Source organism: Cibotium barometz, chromosome 33 (genome assembly GCF_041138505.1).
Source record: "Cibotium barometz isolate CiBa-2024 chromosome 33, ASM4113850v1, whole genome shotgun sequence".
NCBI classification, from domain to species: domain Eukaryota; kingdom Viridiplantae; phylum Streptophyta; class Polypodiopsida; order Cyatheales; family Cibotiaceae; genus Cibotium; species Cibotium barometz.
This window is the reverse complement of record NC_141078.1, coordinates 22,686,078-22,706,265: the sequence shown is the minus strand read 5'-3', so window position 1 is coordinate 22,706,265 and position 20,188 is coordinate 22,686,078. Positions and strand designations below refer to the sequence as shown.

The following is a 20,188-nucleotide window of genomic DNA, read 5'->3' as shown; positions in this document are numbered from 1 at the left end:
GGGAAGGAAAGAACAACAAGATTGAAGAACTGGCAGCCCAGGTGAACCACCAGGAAGAGGTGATTCAGATGGTGAAAAAGACCCAGCTGCAACAAACAGGAATGCCAGAGGCTGCCCCAATGATAGGGGAACTCCGGGCAGAAATGGAAGCCCTAAAGGCTACCGTCAACGACCATACAGTGGAGGAAGGGGAACTGAATATTCAGGAGGGTTTAAGGACTGACTTGGAGCCGTGGAAAACTGTGAGTGATAAGCTGCGGGAAGAACTGCAGACCACTAAGAAAGATTGGGTGGAGGTGGTGAAGAAGCACAAACCCCCACAGAGCATCATACATGAGACTCTCGAGGAGGAGAAACACAGGAAGGATAGGGCCCTCCATGTGCAAGTATGGGGGCTACATGCGGGGGCTTCCCCCAAAGAGGATGCCATGACGCTTTGCCAGATGCTAGGAGTGGACGGGATCGCCCCCCCCCCCCCCCCCCCCCCCCCCTTGCAGATACATGGAGGGCAGGCAAGTATATGACACGAGAGTGGCCCCTCATCATTAGATTCCCTGATGCCACCAGCAGACAGGCCTTCTTAGACAAGCGGGCTGCCCTCAAGGGCACACAGGTGTGCATGGGAGATGATCTCACTCCAGCATAGGTGGCACACCGGCGTGAGGCGATGGTGACTGTTCATGAGGCCCGCAAGTGGGCTATCTACAGAGATGGTAGAGTCATTATCACTGAGTGCCGTCCCAAATAGTTGGCAGCATGGAACTGCAATGGCATGATGTAGTCGAAGCGAGGAGGCTTGAGCGAGATTCTCACAGGCAGGGATGTCATTTTTTATACATAGCCTCATCAGAGCCCTGAGAGGGGCTTACCATACATAGCCGGGTATTTCGAGGCGAGACCCGCACATCAGGAGGAGTACGTGGCTCGGGCAGGGGGGGGGGGGCGCTAGCTGTCCTTTTTAGATCCCATCTCCGAAAGATTCCCTGCATCGTCTGGAAGGACGAGGATGCACGGTATCTTTGGGTGCGGCTACAGCTTAGCAGTGATAGTCATCCACATTGCTGTGTGTTATTTTGCACCACGCCACTCCCCTTATGCCGCACAGCATGGTCAATCACCGTACTTACCATTATATGGGGATATCATGGAGTTCTCACAGCTGGGGGAAGTCCTCCTGCTCGGGGATTTCAATGCCAGGACGGGAAGTCAACAGGTCCCACTACTCAATCTAGACGACCCTATCAGACTACAGGAGCTAGACATCACTGACACAGGACTGCAGCGATCATCACAGGACCGTGAGGAGGTCACAGTGTATGGGAGATATTTCTTAGAGCTGGGAGCTGCACATGGTCTCGTTATCTATAACGGGGTGTCCCGATGGCCCTCCTCCGGCGCCCTCACCTCCTTCCCTCACTCAGGAGGTACTAGCACTGTGGACTACCTTATGGGATCTCCGGCTTTGGCATACCTTCTCCCCGACTTCTCCATTCCGCCACCTCCTTTTGAAGCTGACCATGCCTACCTCTCTTTCACTCTTACCGACACACCACCCGTCCCTCCGCCCCCATCTCACATTACACTCAGGCCCTTTTTGATCACGAGCTTGACCTTGTTTACTCCAACCACATCTACCGCCAACTCCAAAATGTGGAACCTACTATCCCCCTATCCACCCTCACAGCACAGCTCACCACCATGCTCCACACATCCGCCACTGCTTCTTTCATCTGCACGTGGTGGTCTACCGCCAAGCCACCTTGCGGTTCCATGCTCCTGAACTGTTGGTATGATGACGAATGCCGGGCCCCCGTCTTAAGCATGAGGTACGGATTGGGCAAATCACGAAGCACCAAGCGCAACGGATTTCTCAACGGCTCACCCAACGCAAGAAACAGGAGTTCTATGCTCGGAAAGAGGATAAGTTATACCGACTTTTCTTAGGGCCGAACTGCAAAGAGGCCTGGAGGAAACTCCGAGAACATCGCCCTCCCACACCTATCACCTGCCCGGACACATGGCACTCCTATGCACGCTCCTATCATATCCCCCATCAGCCACCCCTACCCCCACCACCAGATCCCCGCCCCACCACCTCCACCTTCTTCACAAAGGGCATGGTCCTCAAGGCCATTTGTAGACTACGCAATGGGCGAGCCCAGGATCACGAGGGACTCACTCCGAGTACATCTCGCATGCCGATGATACCCTAGTGCCCCTACTAGCCTACATGTTCAATAGAGCCCTTTGTGGTGAAGGATTTCCACCCTCTCGGTCCACCAACACCATCACCCCCATCCTCAAAGCAAGAGATCCACTTGATCCTAATAACTACAGGACGATGATGATTGGTCACACATTGGCCAAACTCTATGGATCAGTGCTGGAGGCAGAGCTCAGTTCATTTGCAGAGAGCCAGGGATGCAGAGCCTCAGGATAAGCTGGCTTTCGGAGGAGCTACTCTACCCTTAACCACATCTTCACTCTCCGTGCCATCATCGAGGAGGGTAGAGCACGACATCAAAGGATTTACTGCTGCTTTGTGGATTTCCGCAAAGCTTTTGATATTGTACCCCGAGCCCGCCTCCTACACCATCTATAGGAGATCGGAGTCCCATCTGACATGGTTTGGAGCATCATCGCCCTCTATGAGTCCGTCACCGAACGAGTGAGAGCCCCAGGAGGTACATCACACGAGATTTCCAACACTATTGAGGTGAAACAGGGCTGCCCTCTATCGCCCACTCTTTTCAGCCTCTACATTGATGAGATCTTGAGCTTCATTAATGGATTAGGCGGGGCTGGTCCCACACTGGCACGCATATTGATCCCCATATACTTTATGCAGATTACATCGTCCTCCTCTCAGACTCAACCGAAGGGCTTCAAAGACAGTTCGATGCCTTACGTGACTTTTGCACTCAGTGGGACCTCTCTCTTAACCTTGGTAAAACCAAGGTAATGGTCTTCAATACCTCTCGCCCCTTCACATCCAGATTGAGCTTTACATATAGAGGGGATCCTGTGGAGAGTGTCTCATCCTATGTCTACCTTGGTGTCGCTATTAGTGGCCCACGCTTTACCATGGTTCCCGTAGCACATGCCAAACCTCTCGTAGCACATGCCAGAGTGACGCAGGGATATGCAGCCTTGAGCTTACTTGAGTGCGGCAACGTTTCCAAGCACATTTCCAAGAGCCCAGGACGAAGGGCTGGCTTTTTGACACCCTCGTCACACTAGCCTTGATGTATGGAGCAGCCTTCTGGGGGCCAAATTTACCCGATGAGGATTGGCAATGAGTTGAGAGGCCCCAGGTCATGTTCTCCCGTATGATCCGCAGCAAACCGTCAATCCCACACCATATTATCTAGGCAGAGTTTGCTGCAGCCCCGATGGTAGTGGATGCACTCTTCCAGACAGTCACATACCTCCATCGCATCAGTCACATGGATCCCCCCAGGTACCCGAGGCTTGCCCTGTGGAGTCCTCCAAACAGCTAGCACTTGAGGGGCACTCTGGAGTATCATATGCACTAGTTTCCACTTGGTTCTCAGTATATGGGCTCTGCATGGACCGCCTACCCCCCCTTCAGTACAGTTTGTACTCCCCTTTTCTACGGCTATCTCATGAGGATACCAACCGGGTTATCCGGTTAGATCTTCTCAGCCTCTACACACATTGCACATGGATCACACCTCTGAAGCTCCGCACGAAGATGCACTTCTACAGAGAACACTTCCTCACACTCACTGAGGATGGATTCATCCAGCAGCCGGGCTACTTGAGTGTTCACATGTCCCATGCCATGTGGATTCCGATTGGCCACATACAGGTTTCATCCCACCGCCTCAGAGTGGAGACAGGTAGAGCTAAGCGCATCTTCACAGCCGGGAAGCTCATACGGAGACCCAGAGAGGAGAGGATCTGCCGACTATGCCACACACAGGTTGAGACGGAGGAGCATTACATATGCCGCTGCCCAGTATACTATGAGATCCGCGGGAGGTTTCACTATCTATTTCGTGAGGGATTCGGTCCATTCTCCAGGATCATTGACTTCCAGGACCAGCGTTGCCTGGGCCTCTTGCTGCTTGATCTCCGCAGACCCAGGGACACCTTCTTGAGAGAGCCTCGGCCCAGCCACCACACCCCCTCCCTCGCTAGCCAACCATCACCAGTTTCTTCTGGACCCAAGAGGTGGAGGACACCGACATAGTGGATCTTGTCGACCCTCCACGAGCTGCTCTGGACCTACCTCGCCCGAGAGGAGTTACCTCGGACCGAGCCTCTGCACTCCAGCGTGCCCGATGCCCTCGACCCCCCCATCGGCCACAATCACCTCATCAGCTCGAGATCCAGGACATGTTCCACCGCCATCGACCTACCTTTCCACGTGACATAGTTGAGGGAGACCTCTCGGCCATACTCATTAGCCCCATGCTTGATATTTTGGAGAGGTATACCATCTACTCGGAGCTGATGTTGCTCTCATGTTTCTATGTTCTTAGTATTCCATGATGAGTTTCCATGGACAGTTTTGTATCACCCCAGTGAGATAGCTATGTTTATGTTTTCTTTCTGTTTTATTTTCCATTCCATGATGAGATATGCCATGGACATCATTGTATCACTTTGGTCTCATAGGCCCATTGGGTCTTTAGTAGACGCTTAATATCTCTCTCTCTCTCTCTCTCTCTCTCTCTCTCTCTCTCTCTCTCTCTCTCTCTCTCTCTCTCTCTCTCTCTCTCTCTCTCTCTCTCTCTCTCTTATGATGTACCGTCTATTACGAGATCCGAGGGAGATATCATTGCCTCTTCCGAGAGGGTTTTGGGCCGTTACGCAGGGTCATGGAGTTTGAGGATCAGAGATGCCTGGGATTGTTTCTACTTGAGCTCAGGAGACACAGAGAGACCCTCTTGGCAGACAGGAGGCCGAGCCATGATGTACCTAGACACACGACCCTGACAGATTTCTTCGGCACCAGCACCAGCAACCCAGCCCACACACCTCCTGATACCTCCTCCATTGGCCCATCAGGGCACCGACCACGCTCCCAAGCAGTCACCACCGATAGAGCAGTTATCTTCTGTCGTGCTCGTCGGCCACGCCCACCAGGATCAAACCACAGCATCCTCACCAACGCTAGATCAGAGCCATTATTACTCGGCATCGGAGGCGCCTACGTCGCTTCTACAACCTCTCCATTCTAGACAGCCTCATGGCGGAGATACTTGATCTAAGGAGAGGGCAACACTTCAACTGATCAGCATACATGGATCTACCTGATATACATTTTTCAGTATTTTCTACTTAGTATCATCTCGGAGTCTTACAGTTCTGTTCTTAGAACTGTAGGACAATCAGTTTATTGTATTTTTAAGTCTCATTTAGTTGTTCTCTTTGATGAGACACCAACTTTAGATGTACTCTGAGTTTTGGTCTCATAGGCCACTATGGCCTCTTAGAGACGTTAATATATCATTTCATTTCATTTCATTTCTCTCTCGGCCGGTTTCATCATTAGCTGATCACAGCATATCTCACTCTACAGAGGATCATTTCTCACTCTACAACTATCAATGTCTTCTGGATGTCCAGAAAAAAAAAAGGACAAAATGAACATGAAATAATCTATGAAAGTACTGAGCTAGTGGGGGGGTGTGATGGATGGAGCACTACTGCTAGAGGCTCAGTATGCAACCTATATGCGTGTAGGATATACAAGAATGCAATGCAGATCTGTCTAGCTCCAACCAGTACCATAATGGGGGTGTAATATGTGATACATAGGCGATGGCGAGGCAAAAATACCTCGGAGCGTGATCTCCGGGTGTGAGTGTAAGTGAGCTAGCCGCTCCTGAATATGGTGCTGATGTCGAGCCCGTATCTCTGTGATCTCCCTCTGATGTAGTCTGGAAGTTTGGTAGCCCGGTGCTCTCGGTCTCCGTCTGGCTCGGAGGTCCGCAGTGCGCTGAAGTGTAACCCCCTCCTATGTCAGGGTAGGCACTGGGATAGATCTATGGAAGAAATCAGTGAGCTGGAGCCGTCGCTGTCGCCCACCTCTCCTTGTGGTATGAGTCCATAGCACTCTCTCTCTGTGGCGCTGTCTCTCTAGCAAGAACTGGCCAAATCTGCACAGGTCTGCGGACTCCATGAGCTGGTCGAGTGAGGGATATCCACTGAAGATGGTGGTGTATCTCTCTCTGATGACACTATATGCTCTGCATCTGCACCACCTCCGCAACATCACCCCCCTCCATTTCTCTCTCCCTCTCTCCACATTGAATTCTCTCTCACGCTCTTGTGAAGGGTGCGGCAGGAGACAGAGGCACACAGGCGACTGATTGATCCTCTCCCTGGGCACACAATCGGGCTACAGCATACGTGGGTGGTTTTTCTTTGAAAAAGCTAGTCGGCTGGGCACACAAGACAAAAACGATCTTCTCTCTCTCTTTGGCGACAGGTCTGGATTGCACGTGGTAAGACTTTTTGGTGTGAGAAGGCTGGCGGGCTTGACCTGTGCGCCTACTGTACTCTGTGCGCAGCCAGTTATCAGTTCTGCTCCCTTTTCCCACCCACCCTTGCTCCACGCCTCTGCTGTACTCTGTGCGCAGCCAGCTCTCAGTTCTGCTCCCTTTTTCCACCCACCCTTGCTACTCTGTGCGCAACCAGTTCTCAATTCTGCTCCCTTTTTCCACCCACCCTTGCTCAGGCCCCCAAGGCAGCAACTAGTAGGGGAAAACATGTCTCAACCCCTTGAGGGGGAACAGGATGGTGAGACAACCCTTCACACCCCCACGAAGGCACCAAATGCCTACCGCCGCAGAAGACTGAGGGAAGGAATCATGTCCCCTGGCTCACGAAGGATTACGAAGATGGTCCGACGAGATGAGGCCCTTTATGAGGAGCTACAGCTTCACATAAGGACATAGATGAACACCATGCGACAGGAGCTTGAAAAGGAATGGACCGAGCATATGCATGCCCAAAGGAAAGTGATTTACGAAACGCTGAAGGAAGAGATATATGTCCAATTGAAGGGAGAAATGCAAGCCCAAGTACGGGTTGAGATGGAATTAGCCCAAGCCTTGATGCACACGGAAATGAAAAAAGAGATGCAGAAATGGAAGGATGACATGCTCCGAGAGATTGGCACAACAGTTGCATCGTACGAAGGCACTTTGAAGACATGTATGGCTGACCGCGAAAAAGACATCAAAGAAATGCAAAAACACTTTGGAATCATGTAAGGAAAAAGTAGCTGCAAGTGAGAAGGAAATGCATTCATGGGCTGAAATTGCCAATGCCACAAAGAAACAAATTGAGGAAGTCAACCCATGGATTGAAGTAGTAACAAAACAGAAGGTTACACCAGTCAATAAAGTAGAGGTGATGAATGCTACATTGGAAGAGGAAGCCAAGAGACAGGCATGTGCCTTACATGTACGTGTAGTTGGGTGGGAAGATAAGGGAAATCCCCAAGAGGATGCAAAAGCTCTTGCAACAAAAATTGGAGCCACTGATGTACCCATTACCAGAGCATGGTGAGTAGGCAGAGATGAAACCAGGGCGAAGATATTGATCATCAGGTTTGGTGACTTGGAGAAGAAGAAGGCCCTCCTCTCCAAAAGGATGGCCCTTAAGGGGGAAAAGATTTATTTGGATGAGGACCTTACACCGGCACAGATAGCACACCAGAAGGAACACATGCCATGTGTGCTTGAGGCAAAGAAAGAGGAGAAATGGGCGGTATACAGAGATGGCAGAGTCATCATTACGGAGAGGAGACCCGCCTGACGGTGTGCAGCCTATGAGACCTTGCGATTCACGATGTGGAATTGCAACGGAGCCCTTAGAACAGATGCAGGATACTTTCAGACACAATGATATCGCTATGTATACGGAGACCCATCAGTGCACAAACAAGAGGCTTCCTGACGTCCGGGGTTATAGATGGGAATCAGTTTTCCGCCCTCGCCACGCACAGTGGGAGGTACCAGAGGATCTGGAGGAGTGGCAATACTTTACAGGGAGGAGCTTCGTGACAAAATACATGTGGTACATAGAGATGCAGATGCGAGGTACGTGTGGGTCCGAATATGCAGAGAGGGGCTCCGCGAGCTATATGTGGCGGTATGCTACTTTCCCCCAGCCTACTCGAGGTTTGCACCATCAGGAGAGTCGCCCTATATACCACTATATGATGATATCATGAGGTTTGCCAGCATGGGAGACATATTACTATTGGGAGACTTTAATGCACGTAGAGGCACAGAGCAAACAGAGTTGTATGATACTCAAGAGGCTTTGTACCGGGAGATCACGGCAGAGGATGTAGGGTTGCAGAGATCAACACAGGGATGAGGGGGAGATTGCAGATTATGGCAGGCATTTTCTCACACTCGGGAGTGCACATGGGTTGGTCATATACAATGGCTTATCGAGATGGCAAGGATCAGATGCTCTCACACACTGGAACTCTAAAGGGGGAGCGAGCACAGTGGACTACTTGATGGGATCTCCTTCATTGATACCTGATGTGCGCGGTTTCACGATTTCCAGTAGGCCCATTGGCATAGCAGCCGATCATGCCTCCGCATATTGTACATGTGTTTAATCGTGCCATTTGTGAGGGTTTCCCGACAAGCTGGAGAGGACATACCATTGTACCACTCTTTAAGAGTGGGGACCCGATGGTACCAGGCAACTACAGGACGATCATGATTGGTCGTTACTTGGCCAAACTATATGGCTCTATATTGGAGTCGGAGCTGAGCCGTTGGGCAGAGAGGCATGGTCACCGAGCACAGGGACAGGCCGGCTTCAGGAGAGGATTTACTACCTTGGATCACATACTTACACTTCGGACACTTATTGAAGAGGGCAGGGCACAAGAGAGAAGGATATACTGTTGCTTTGTGGACTCACGCAAAGCCTTAGATACCGTACCACGTGCCAGGCTTATGCACAGATTGCAGGACATTGAGGTACCTAAGGATATGCAATGGGGGATATATGCTTTGTATGAGTCTGTGACAAGTAGAGTCCGACCTCCAAGCGGACTATCCGATATGGTGACCAGCACGATAGGGGTGCAGCAGGGATGCTCGCTATCACCCACCCTCTTCGGATTGTACATGGATGTGGTCTCCAATTATGTAGACAGATTGGGAGGCCTAGGGGCATGCCTGGCAAGGGTATTGATACCCATCTTATTATATGCAGATGATATTGTTCTAATCTCAGACTCTCCGGAGGGATTACAGAGACATTTGGATGCATTACAGGCATTCTGGGAGATAGAGATTTGACAGTGAACCTTGGGAAAACCAAGGTTATGGTGTTTAACACCACACAGGCATGGGTGACGAGATCAGAGTACCAGTTCACTTTCCGAGGGGAGCCGGTTGAGTACGTCAAGTCATATGTCTATTTGGGAGTTACTTTCACAGGACCACGTTTCCCCCTGAAGCAAGCAGCAACAGCTAGATTACCACATGAGATTGTTCGGGCAAAGTTAGGTGCCGCACCAGTAGTGACCGAGGCCCTATTCTAGGCAGTTACCTTTTTATAGCGGCTATGGGAGCTCCCTCAGCAGACGTACTCCAGATTGGCATTGACCTCATCCATACAGTTGGCAGAGGATGGAGATACTCATTGCTGGTATGCTCAGATGAGATCAGGGTTTGATATACATGGTTTGCAGATAGAGGCACTCCCACCCTTTCAGTATAGCTTGCATTGTCCATTTTTGGATCTCACCCACTCAAAGCAGAACTGCGTGATTAGGATGGATATCGTCAGAGTGGACACAGAGAGGACATGGACTAGTCCCCTTGAGCCCTTAGGCACGAAAATGGCTCATTACAAGAGCCATTTTCTGCAGCTCTCACCAGATGGTTTTATCACCCACCCGGCATACATGGATGTACACCTATCACATGGGATACGTTGTGCCATTGGACAGATCCGGACCTCATCACACACGCTGCGGATTGAGACAGGGCGATATGTGCATCAGATCTCGGATGACCGCATTTGTCAGCTATGCTACCAGGAGGCAAAGACAGAGGAGCACTACATTTGCCGATGTACAATCTATTATGAGATCCGAGGGAGATATCACTGCCTCTTCCAAGAGGGTTTTGGGCCATTACGTAGGGTCATGGAGTTTGAGGATCAAAGATGCCTAGGATTGTTCCTACTTAAACTCAGGAGACACAGAGAGACCCTCTTGGCAGACAGGAGACCAAGCCATGATGTACCTAGACAGCGAATCCTGACAGATTTCTTCAGCACCAGCACCAGCACCAGCAGCCCAGCCCACACACCTTTTGATACCTCCTCCATCGGGCCATCAAGACACCAACCACGCTCCCAGGGAGTCACCATTGATAGAGCAGTCATCTAATGCGTGCTCGTCGGCCACGCCCACCATGATCCCGACCACGACATCCTCACCATCGCCAGATCAAAGCCATTATTGCTCGACATCGGAGGCACCTACCTCGCTTTTACGACCTCTCCATTCTAGACAGCCCCATGGCGGAGATATTTGATATGAGGAGAGGGCAGCACTTCAACTGATCAGCATACATGGATCTACTTGATAAACATTTTCCAATATTTTCTACCCAGTACCATTTAGGAGTCTTACTTACAGTTCTTATAACTGTAAGATAGTCAGTTTATTGTACTTTTTCGTTTCATTTGGTTGTTCTCTTTAATGAGACACCAACTTTAGATGTACTCTCAGTTTTGGTGTCATGCCTCTTAGAGACGTTAATACATCATTTCATTTCTCTCTCTCTCTCTCTCTCTCTCTCTCTCTCTCTCTCTCTCTCTCTCTCTCTCTCATGTTTCTCTGTTCTTAGTATTCCATGATGAGTTTCCATGGACAGTTTTGTATCACCCCAGTGAGATAGCTATGTTTATGTTTTCTTTCTATTTTATTTTTCATTCCATGATGAGATATGCCATGGACATTATTGTATCACTTTGGTCTCATAGGCCCATTGGGTGTTTAGTAGACGCTTAATATATCTTTCTTTCTTTCTTTCTTTCTCTCCCTGTCTCGCCTTCATTCGCTAACCCACCTGCGCCCACCTTCGCCCACCTGCGCCACTTTCTCTCTCTTCATTGCCCCACCTTTGCCCACCTGCGTCTCTTTCTCTCTCTTCAAAACTGCGCCTCCTCTCTCTCCGCTTTCCCCACACGCCCGCAGCCCCACCTACGCCTCTTTCTGACTCTTCATCACTGCCCCCTCTTCCCTTCTCTCTCTTCGCTGTCCAGCCTGCGCCTCCTCTCTACTCCTCTTGTTGCCTGTACCTGCCTCCCCACTTGTAGCTGGCCACCTATGGGGGCCACCAGCTGAGGCCCAGAATCAGTACTAGAAAGGGGACCCCTTCAGTCTAACATGGACAGCTCGCTGGAAACAATGACTAGAGGTGAGAAGGAGAGGAAATATAGCTCAATTTGGACGAACACACAGAAGATCAGCAACCCCCATATCAAAACATGCCTGACCACCATGAGAGAAGTATGCAAAATGCAGGATACGGACATTTCGCACCTACAAAAGAAGCTCGGGGAGAACAAGGATAGTGATGACCTTATGCGTGGGTTGCCTGCCTGCATGCAAGAGGAGATGGATAGGTGGAAGGCAGACATGCAGGTACACATGGCAACTTAGCTTAGCAAGATGCAGGAGGAAATGGTTCAAATGTTGGATGCAAAAACCAGCCACCATGCCTCACTAATCACGGAGCTGGAGGCCCAAGTCGCCACACCTTCAGCTGACTGCTTCTAATACTTAGCTGTTACTATCTGACACTTAGAAACTTCAATGAATGCTATCTAACTCGAACCTGACTCAGCAAACTTCAGATCTTCACTCACACATGTTTTCTCTCAACAATCTCAAACAAAATAACACACACTAGAGCATAAAAAACTCATCAATCCGAACTCAAAGTAAGCCTTTTGCATATAGTTGAAATCGAGCCAATCTAAACAACCCTGAGACATGGGGTTCCAAAAAGCATCAAGAAACAGAGGGATCCTCCACAAGAATATCCCAACAACAGCTCTTCAAATCATAGATACAAACATCAAAAGAAATTGCAACGTGCAGGACCTTATTGAGGGCCCCCAGATTCGTCCAGTCAGAGTTGTTGGCAGGTTAGAGAAGCACGTCTTTGTTGAAACCCCCCCCCCCCCCCCCCCCCCAAGATGATCACAAAGACTGTTAGCCTTTGGTTGTATGGTGGCTGCCCTATCAGACATTTGCATTGGGACCCCGGTGAGTGGGAGTGGAAGGATGCTTGTAACCCTTTGAAAAGCATGCCTTTTTCAGTTATACAGTGCGGAATGCTAGACATCTTATCTTGGGACACATTCAGAGTGTCCCTACTAGAAGCCACAGATTTCCTCCTTTATGTGGGTTTCTCTTCATGGTGGCCTGGCCACCAATCAGTGGAGGTCTGTTACTGGTGCTTGCCTAGCATGCCCTAGATGTGCAGAAGTTTCGGAGTCAGTTTACCATCGTTTATGGGAATGCAGGGAAGCACAGAGGGTTTGGTCTGTGATTGCATACCTCTTTGGTAGGATTAAGAGGGATGCTATCATTTCTTTTGGTTCTATCATTTGATTGACACAGTCTGGGCCTCAGCTGAGATTCGAGAGGACTAACAGGAGCTTGGCCATTATGGTTAGGCAAGGAGTTGCTCGGCAGTGTTGTCTTCAGGATTTGCCACTTTCACACTTTGTCCCTCCGGCACAGAGGTTAGACAGCTCTTGGGAGATTATTGCTAGCATCTCAGCCTGGAATATCTGGAAGGCTAGATGCACCAAGGCCATTGAGGGTAATCCCGTTCTTGTTTCTCAGTGTCTTTGCAGGATTTGGAGTGATATTATTCACACCATTATGTCTACCTGGGCCAGAATCGAGGGATCTTCGAGGGCTACGGAGAGGAAGCGCGGCCAATTTATGAGAGAGTGGGACATTGGTAACTTTTTCACATCCTCTCATTCGGGACCCTATTGGCAGCACAAGGCTCCTGATGGGTTGAGATCTCCACCTTGCTTGGTGTGAAATCTCCATTTTGTAAAAAATTTTCATACTTAATAGAAGTCTCCTTTCTGAAAAAAAAAAAATGCAGCCACCTTCAGAAGGTCTCGACATTCAAACACAGCAAGTAATAACTCAGCAAAATATTGGGTTTATCCAAGTTCTAACAGAGCTACATTGCCACAGATCCTAGGGCATCTCAACATAAGATCCTCTGTTTCCTTTGCAACCTCTGCTCTAGATAGACCCAAGTTTCCTCACTCTATTCCCGAGTCTTCTTCCCAAACAAAACTGTACTCAGAGGCTTCCATAGAGCTTCTTCACAATCCCCCGTCTTCTCTCTGCTCTCCGGCTCTTTCGTCGATTACTCTTCAACCCCCTACGCATGCAAAAGCTCCTCCTTCTCTTAATTGGAACTAACAACAGCTAGTTCTATTTAGAAGGTGGCCATGCAACAGCCTCTTATTCCTAAGGTCCCAACCAAACCCAACGGGCTTATTCTCATTCCTAAGGTGTGGGCGGGTTTGTATTTTGGGCACAAAAAAACCTATCAACGACTAGCAGAACCGGCTCCTTGCAGATAACACTGCTTATTCCATGAGGGTTTCTGACCTTTATCACAGTCCATTCAGTATTCCAATCAGAGATGCATGGCCCTCTTTGTCCTTGGGATGAACTAGCGCAAATGACACTCATGACCTTTTTCCTTCAGACTATTAAGTCTACCCCATAAGAGATCAAACCCAAGACTTCCCAAGATACCTTCCGGGTGCACCCATAAAAGGCCTTTTCATAGAATCTTTGAAGTAAATGCACATTGTCTGATAGTGAGCACTTGTCCCAAGCCCAAAACCAAGCATCACCTGGCAAACAAAGACGTGCAGCCTTGATCCCAAGTCAACATGCTAATATTTCACAGCATAACCTTAATCCGCAGAAATCTATTGCTGAGGCTCATAATGGGAGGATACAAGATTATAGCTATAAGAGATACCCCTTACTCATGCACACACTAGGTCTATAGTATCTGCCAGCAATTATGTGCATCTGTGATAATATTCTATTCCGCAGCTAAAGAGAAAATACTAAACCCTACTGCAAATTCTTACAATAAAGTGATGTGACCCAATTCCATAAAAAGGAAATTTTTAGAACACACAAAAAAGTAACCCTGCTGCAAAATCTCACAACACAGTGTTGTGCTTCATAACCAAGGCCCACGCTTACCTCACATCAAGCCTCTCATCAGATGCTCCCAGTATGCATATGAAACGGCTAGCACAGTGATTATAATCATAAAGGTTCTTAGCCCACCAAACCGAACAGAATCTGGCCTCTCCTTCTACCTTCAAGTTAACACAATCACAGATTTTAGTAGAAGTCCATGAAAGGATTGTACAGAGGAAAAAAATTGTGTTCTACAAAATGTTTTACTACTATAATAAGTTGAGGTTGAAAGTAACCAGGCAAACCAGAACATACCGTGCAAACATTACGCAATAGCAAAGTATCAACCTGTTTTGCCACCACCTCAGGGCATCCCTGATAACAAACTCACTTGAAAGAGTTATTTGCTAATTATGAATTTAACAGAAAAAAACAATTAAAGCATATAGAAAATCATGGGGTGCTTGAAGTTATCATGATTTCTGTGTACAAAGTGAACTGCACATCACAAACTTTTCTTTAAAAACAGTCATAAACAAACAACGGAAAATGATGCATCAAATACAAAGACAGAAAATTCTGCATGCGGTTCAACTTAAAAATATTAGACTACGGGATGGGCATTTATCCTTTAAGGGTGTGTCTATCCTCAGATTGCAAATTGGTGGCTGCAACCTTTTATGATTTTTTGATTTACTGCTTAAGGCCAGCCCACATAATAGAAAGCACTTACCTTATAAGCAGAGGCAAGAGAAGTAATAGCTTCTTGTACAGTGAGCCTCAATGATGGAGGCTCGATCTTGATTGCCTCAAAGAGTCGCATTGCAATATCTGTACTACCCCTGTCCATACATTTCAAAACCACTACCTTAAATTTTGGAAGAAAAAGCTTAATCTTGATTAAGCTTTGGGCAAGCAACTTTGAGTAAAACTACTTTATTTTCTTCTTCTTTTTTAGATCCTTCAATCAGTACAAAAGATAGACACTTGTGAACGAGTCAACTACAACCCTCTAAGGAGATAAAATGTACAATGTAGCAAAGGAGGAGACGAAAAAGGGGGGGGGGGGGGGGGGGGGGGGGGGGGGAAGTGAGCCACAATTGGGGCCTATAATGCCTTGCAACATGAAAGTCCCCTGGGGAGAAGAAGAGACCTGGGAATCAAGTGAGAAGGAAGGCAGACCTACGCTGTTGCATGCACTCCCAAAAAGCCCATCAAGCGCACCAGGCCTCCTGAGTGGATGAGATTTGTCCAAATAGAGTGGATGGTCTCTACTAGAGGGGTGACAAAACCCTCGATGACCTCGCTGCTTCGCGCTCACCAGATATGCCAAGCTGCAATGCTGCTAATGAGCTCACCTCTGATTAATGCCGCTAAAGTGGTAATTTGACAATTAGTGAGCTGCACCTATAAGGACCACATACCCTAGTAGGGTTAAAACAACCCGCATTGAATCCGTTGTCGATGAGACCGCAATTGATTGTGGCTAGCAGCTCACCACCCAACCATAGGTTATGTAACTCGAACTACCCCTCAACCTGAGGTCTGAGTGCCATGAGTCAGCAAAGCCACCTCGACAATGTGCCTTGGTGTCCCATACCACTAGACCGCATGCTTGCAGGCAACTACTCTAGCTCTGAAATCATGCATGCCTTGAAGGCCTCCCTCTCTGCGTGAATACCTCATAAGCCCCATAAGCGAGCCCAAACTCACTTATATAGTAATGACCAGGCTATTATTGGCCCACTCCTTATATCATAAGCTTTTCACCATTGTAAGCATGTAGTTAGCTTTTTATTGATTCTTGGCCAATCCCAACCTCAACCTTGCTAGCCCTTAGCCCTTGGGTGGGTCCTATCAACCCCTAAGCCCTAACCCTAATCTTGGGTTAGCACATCCTTTAACACAGGTTTATCCTAACCCCTGATTAACAATGATCCTAGCCCAGTTAGAGACATAACATTATCTTTCCCATTCACGTCCTACCCAAGCCCTAGGATCTGTACCTTGAACCACCCTCGACCCTAAGGTTTGATTGCTATGAGTTAGCCAAGCCCCGACAGCACGCCATGGTGTCCCATACCACTAGACTGCCTGCCTACCTACAAGTACTCTCACCTGAGGTCCTCCACACCTTGGAGACCTCCTTCTCTGCATGGATACCTCATAATCCTCATAAAAGAGCCCAACCTCACTTCAGAGACTATTAATGGTCCACTGCTTATATCATAAGCTTTTAGCAATTATAAGCCTCTAGTTAGCTTTCTATTGACTCTTGGTCAATCCCAACCTCATCCTTGCTAGTAGCCCTTCACCCTTCGGCGAGTCCTATCAGCCCTACGCATGGCTAAGCCCTACCCTAACCCTAGGTTAGCACATCCCTTAACCCCAGGTTATCCTAACCCATGGTTAACACTAGTCCTTGCCAAATTAGGACCATCCTCCTCATAGAAGTGCCAAGCACACCTCTGGCCCACCCAATAGTCCCCAAAGTGATAAATTGAAAGGTGTTGAGATTGGAGGAAAGAGGACATAAAATGCCACCAAACATGTTGCACCTTCGGGCAGCCCCAAATGCAATGGCACAGTGTAGGGAACGTCACTGGCTGCAAGAAGCCACATGGCCTGTAATTGCAAGACATGTGCCCACCACACGACTTCTGTCAGCTACCAACTAGAGGGGGAGAGTGATCTTCCTCAATCGGAAGCTATCCCAAAGCCTCCTCAAAAAGAGTCACGGGTGAAAGGGATAGAAAGACTGTGGGCCCGCCGATGACTTACTGTTGCGTGCGTGCCATCAATCCCATCTGTCAGCCCCATAGATGATTGTGGAATCCAACTAACTGCACCCGTCGTTTCGGGACATGGTGGTGGTCCTTAACACAAGTCCTTAACACGAGTCCTAAGTCACTCCTCCTGGAGGGGTCTAGATGAAGGCTGGTGGAAAAATATTCCAACTTCTAAGGAGGCTAACTGCAAATTTGTCTTCCAATAAGGTGCCAAACTTTCACAGGACGACTTCTAAGAGATCCATCTAATGCCATGGGATCAAGGTGTTACGTCTCCACAGGACTAGGGTTAGGGCTAGGGACGTGTACTAACCCAAGATTAGGGTAAGGGTGAACCCGAGATTAGGGTTGTCGCTTAGCAGGGGTGTGGCGACCTGGAGCGTTCACACGAGGGCTAAGGGTAGCAAAATGAGGTCTAGATTGGCTAAGAACTTATAATTAATAGCCTAGGTCTAATAATTGCTAAAACCTTATAAATAAAGCAAGATAGCTTATAAATGAAGCAAGGGCAAATAATAGTCAGCTTATTGCTATATGAGTGACCCTCCGGGCACTTATGAGTTATTGAGGTATCCACATGGTAGACAAGAGGGCTACCATGACCGTGCAAGACCTCATTGCCATGGAGCTGAAGGTGGGTGGTTCGACCTAGTGGTATCGGACGATATGGAGCCATCAGTATCAAGCAAGCTTGCGGCATTCAAACCTCAGGCTCAAGGGTGGTTTGAGGCACAGAACATGCAGTTGGGTGTTGACTCACTAGCCACAATCCATCAAGTCATGCGATGCATACAATGTCAAGTCTATGAAACCTCATTAGGATTTCAGTTCTAGGTCAGATAATCCTTGGGCATCATCTTCGGAGACCTTACATTGGTATCAGAGCATGGATCTGACAAGTGCTAGAGCACGAGGCATGGAGGATGTACAAGATAGTAACCTCATGCAGGCTGTTTTGGTAAGAAAGCCATGGTTTCTCCGCATGGATGCACAGGAAAGCAAGAAAGGGATGAATCTCTCACGCAGATGTGCAAGGATTTGAGAGAGAGTGAAAAAGCAACCCTCATACGGGCTGAACAGCAGGTCGTTTGTCCATGAAAACCTAGTTTTTTTACCCTTTGTTGTTGTTGTCAGAATGTGCAGCGGATATGAGACAGAGAAAACTGCAGAAGTTCAAGAGAGGAGAAGAGGTGTAAACTCTACTATATACACAAGTATATCCGGTACAAACTGTGTGGGGGGGATAGTGTGGTATATATATGTGCTGGGGCTGCCAGTTCGCCCTGTGAAAACAGGCCGACGGCCCCTCTGTGGGCCCCACGACCAGCAAGACATGGTCAGCCAGCATGCAGTCGGGTCCCTCCTGGCCAGCAACCTCCTACAGCCGACCAGAGAAAGAAATACAGCAACCCCACGACCTACAAAACTGGGGAAAATGGAGAAGAAACTGGAGAAAACTCACGTGGGCGGGCACACCCACATCACTGGCCCTCACTCCCTACAGTGTAATATGGTTCAGACAGGAGATGACTTCTAACACCCTCTCTCAGCTCCTCGATGTGGAACCAACCCCAGTGAGCTGGAGTGCTGACGAAGCATGTGCTGAGGTAGAGGCTTCGTGAATAGGTCCGCCGCATTGTCCTCCGTCGAACAAAAAACTAGCAAGATGTCACCAGCCAAAATCTTCTCTCGAACAAAGTAATATTGTATCTCTATATGCTTGGTCCGAGCATGGAAGACCGGGTTTCGAGCAATAGCTATACAGCTCTAGTTGTCACACTGGATGACCGTGGGTTCCTTTTGCTAAAACCCAATCTCACCAAGTAACCTCTTAAGCCACACCACCTCGCAAGCAGCACCACTAGGATAGTAGCACGATACACTGCCTCAGTGGAAGACACAGCAACAGTTGGCTGCTTCTTGCTGCTCCAAGAAATTGCTCCTAAGGCAAGGGTAAAGCCATATCCTGAAGTAGATCTCCTCGTGTCTGGATCTCCTCCCCAATCAAAGTCACTCCAACCTCGGAGTTTGACTTGGTCGTTCAATCCCCCTCCAGTGACATAAAAGAGTCCAAGATCCTTCGTAACCTGCAGACACCGCAAGATCTGCAATCCTGCATCCCAATGAGTCATTGAGTCTTCAAAGGTGTTTGCATAAATAAGCTCAATAGCCCCACTGGAAAACTCAAGTCCAATCTGGTGTTTAGCAATCAAATCAATAAACCGACAAGTTTCCGATACAAAGAGGCATCAACCTGCTCACAAGGATCATGTACAGTAAGTTTGGTATTCATCGGAGATGAAATAGGCTTGAAGTTCTCCATCCCAAAGGCCTCCAGCAACTCATGAACATACCGCTACTGAGAAAAAAAGAACCCCCTCTGGGTCTACCAAATCTCCAATCCCAAAAAGAAATGGAGTAAGCCTAAGTCCGTCATCTCAAACTCCTCAAACAAGGCAGCCTTCATCACAGCTATGTGCTCCACATGACTGCCAATAATGACAAGATCATCCACATAGAGAACAATCAATGTGACCATACCGCATTCCCAAAAGAGATACAAGTTCGGCTCTGCAACTAATCTCTAGAAACCCTGTCTCTGAAAGAAAGTATCGATCTTCTCGTTCCAAGCCCTGGGAGCCTGTTTCAAACCATACAAGGTCTTTTGCAACCTGTAAACCATACCTTTTGAGGCCCGAACCTCAAAGCCTGGAGGTTGCTCAACATACACCTCCTCCTGCAAGTCACCATTCACGAACGCAGATTTAACATCCATCTGATACACCCGCCACTGCTAATGAGAGGCAAGGGCAAGAACTGTCCGAATCGTGGCCATCCTAGCTGTCGGTGCAAAAGTATCCCAAGAGTCGATGCCTGGCCGCTGGACATAGCCCTTAGCTACAAGTCTGGCCTTGTGCTTGTCCACAGACCCATCGGAATTATACTCGATTTTGTAGACCCACTTAACACTAATGATTGACCCTTTCAATGGCCTCGGAACCAACTCCCAAGTCCCATTCTTCTCTTTGGCCTCTAGTTCCACTTGCATGGCTTTCCTCCAAGTCTCTTGGGAAAGAGCTTCGTTAACTCAAGTATGCTCCTTGTCCATAATGATATGAGACATCAAGGCATAAATTACCTGTAAATGCTCCTTTGACTAACA

At 48.5% G+C, this 20,188-nt stretch overlaps 1 protein-coding gene across 10 annotated transcripts in view; it reads right to left on the bottom strand.

Moving 5' to 3' along the window:
• The window catches only part of LOC147619394 (ARM repeat superfamily protein), a 165,785-nt gene that overhangs the window by 81,540 nt on the left and 64,057 nt on the right, over positions 1-20,188 (bottom strand). For all 10 annotated transcript variants that reach the window (XR_015261847.1, XR_015261846.1, XM_086773028.1 and 7 more), the window contains 3 exons: positions 14,970-15,078; positions 14,552-14,611; positions 14,297-14,415 (listed from right to left, as the gene is read on the bottom strand). Coding sequence is in view for 8 of the 10 variants with exons in the window: in XM_086773028.1 (XP_086629154.1) it covers positions 14,297-14,415; positions 14,552-14,611; positions 14,970-15,078 (288 nt within the window). In the remaining 2 variants the exon portion in view is untranslated. The remainder of the gene's footprint in view (positions 1-14,296; positions 14,416-14,551; positions 14,612-14,969; positions 15,079-20,188) is intronic.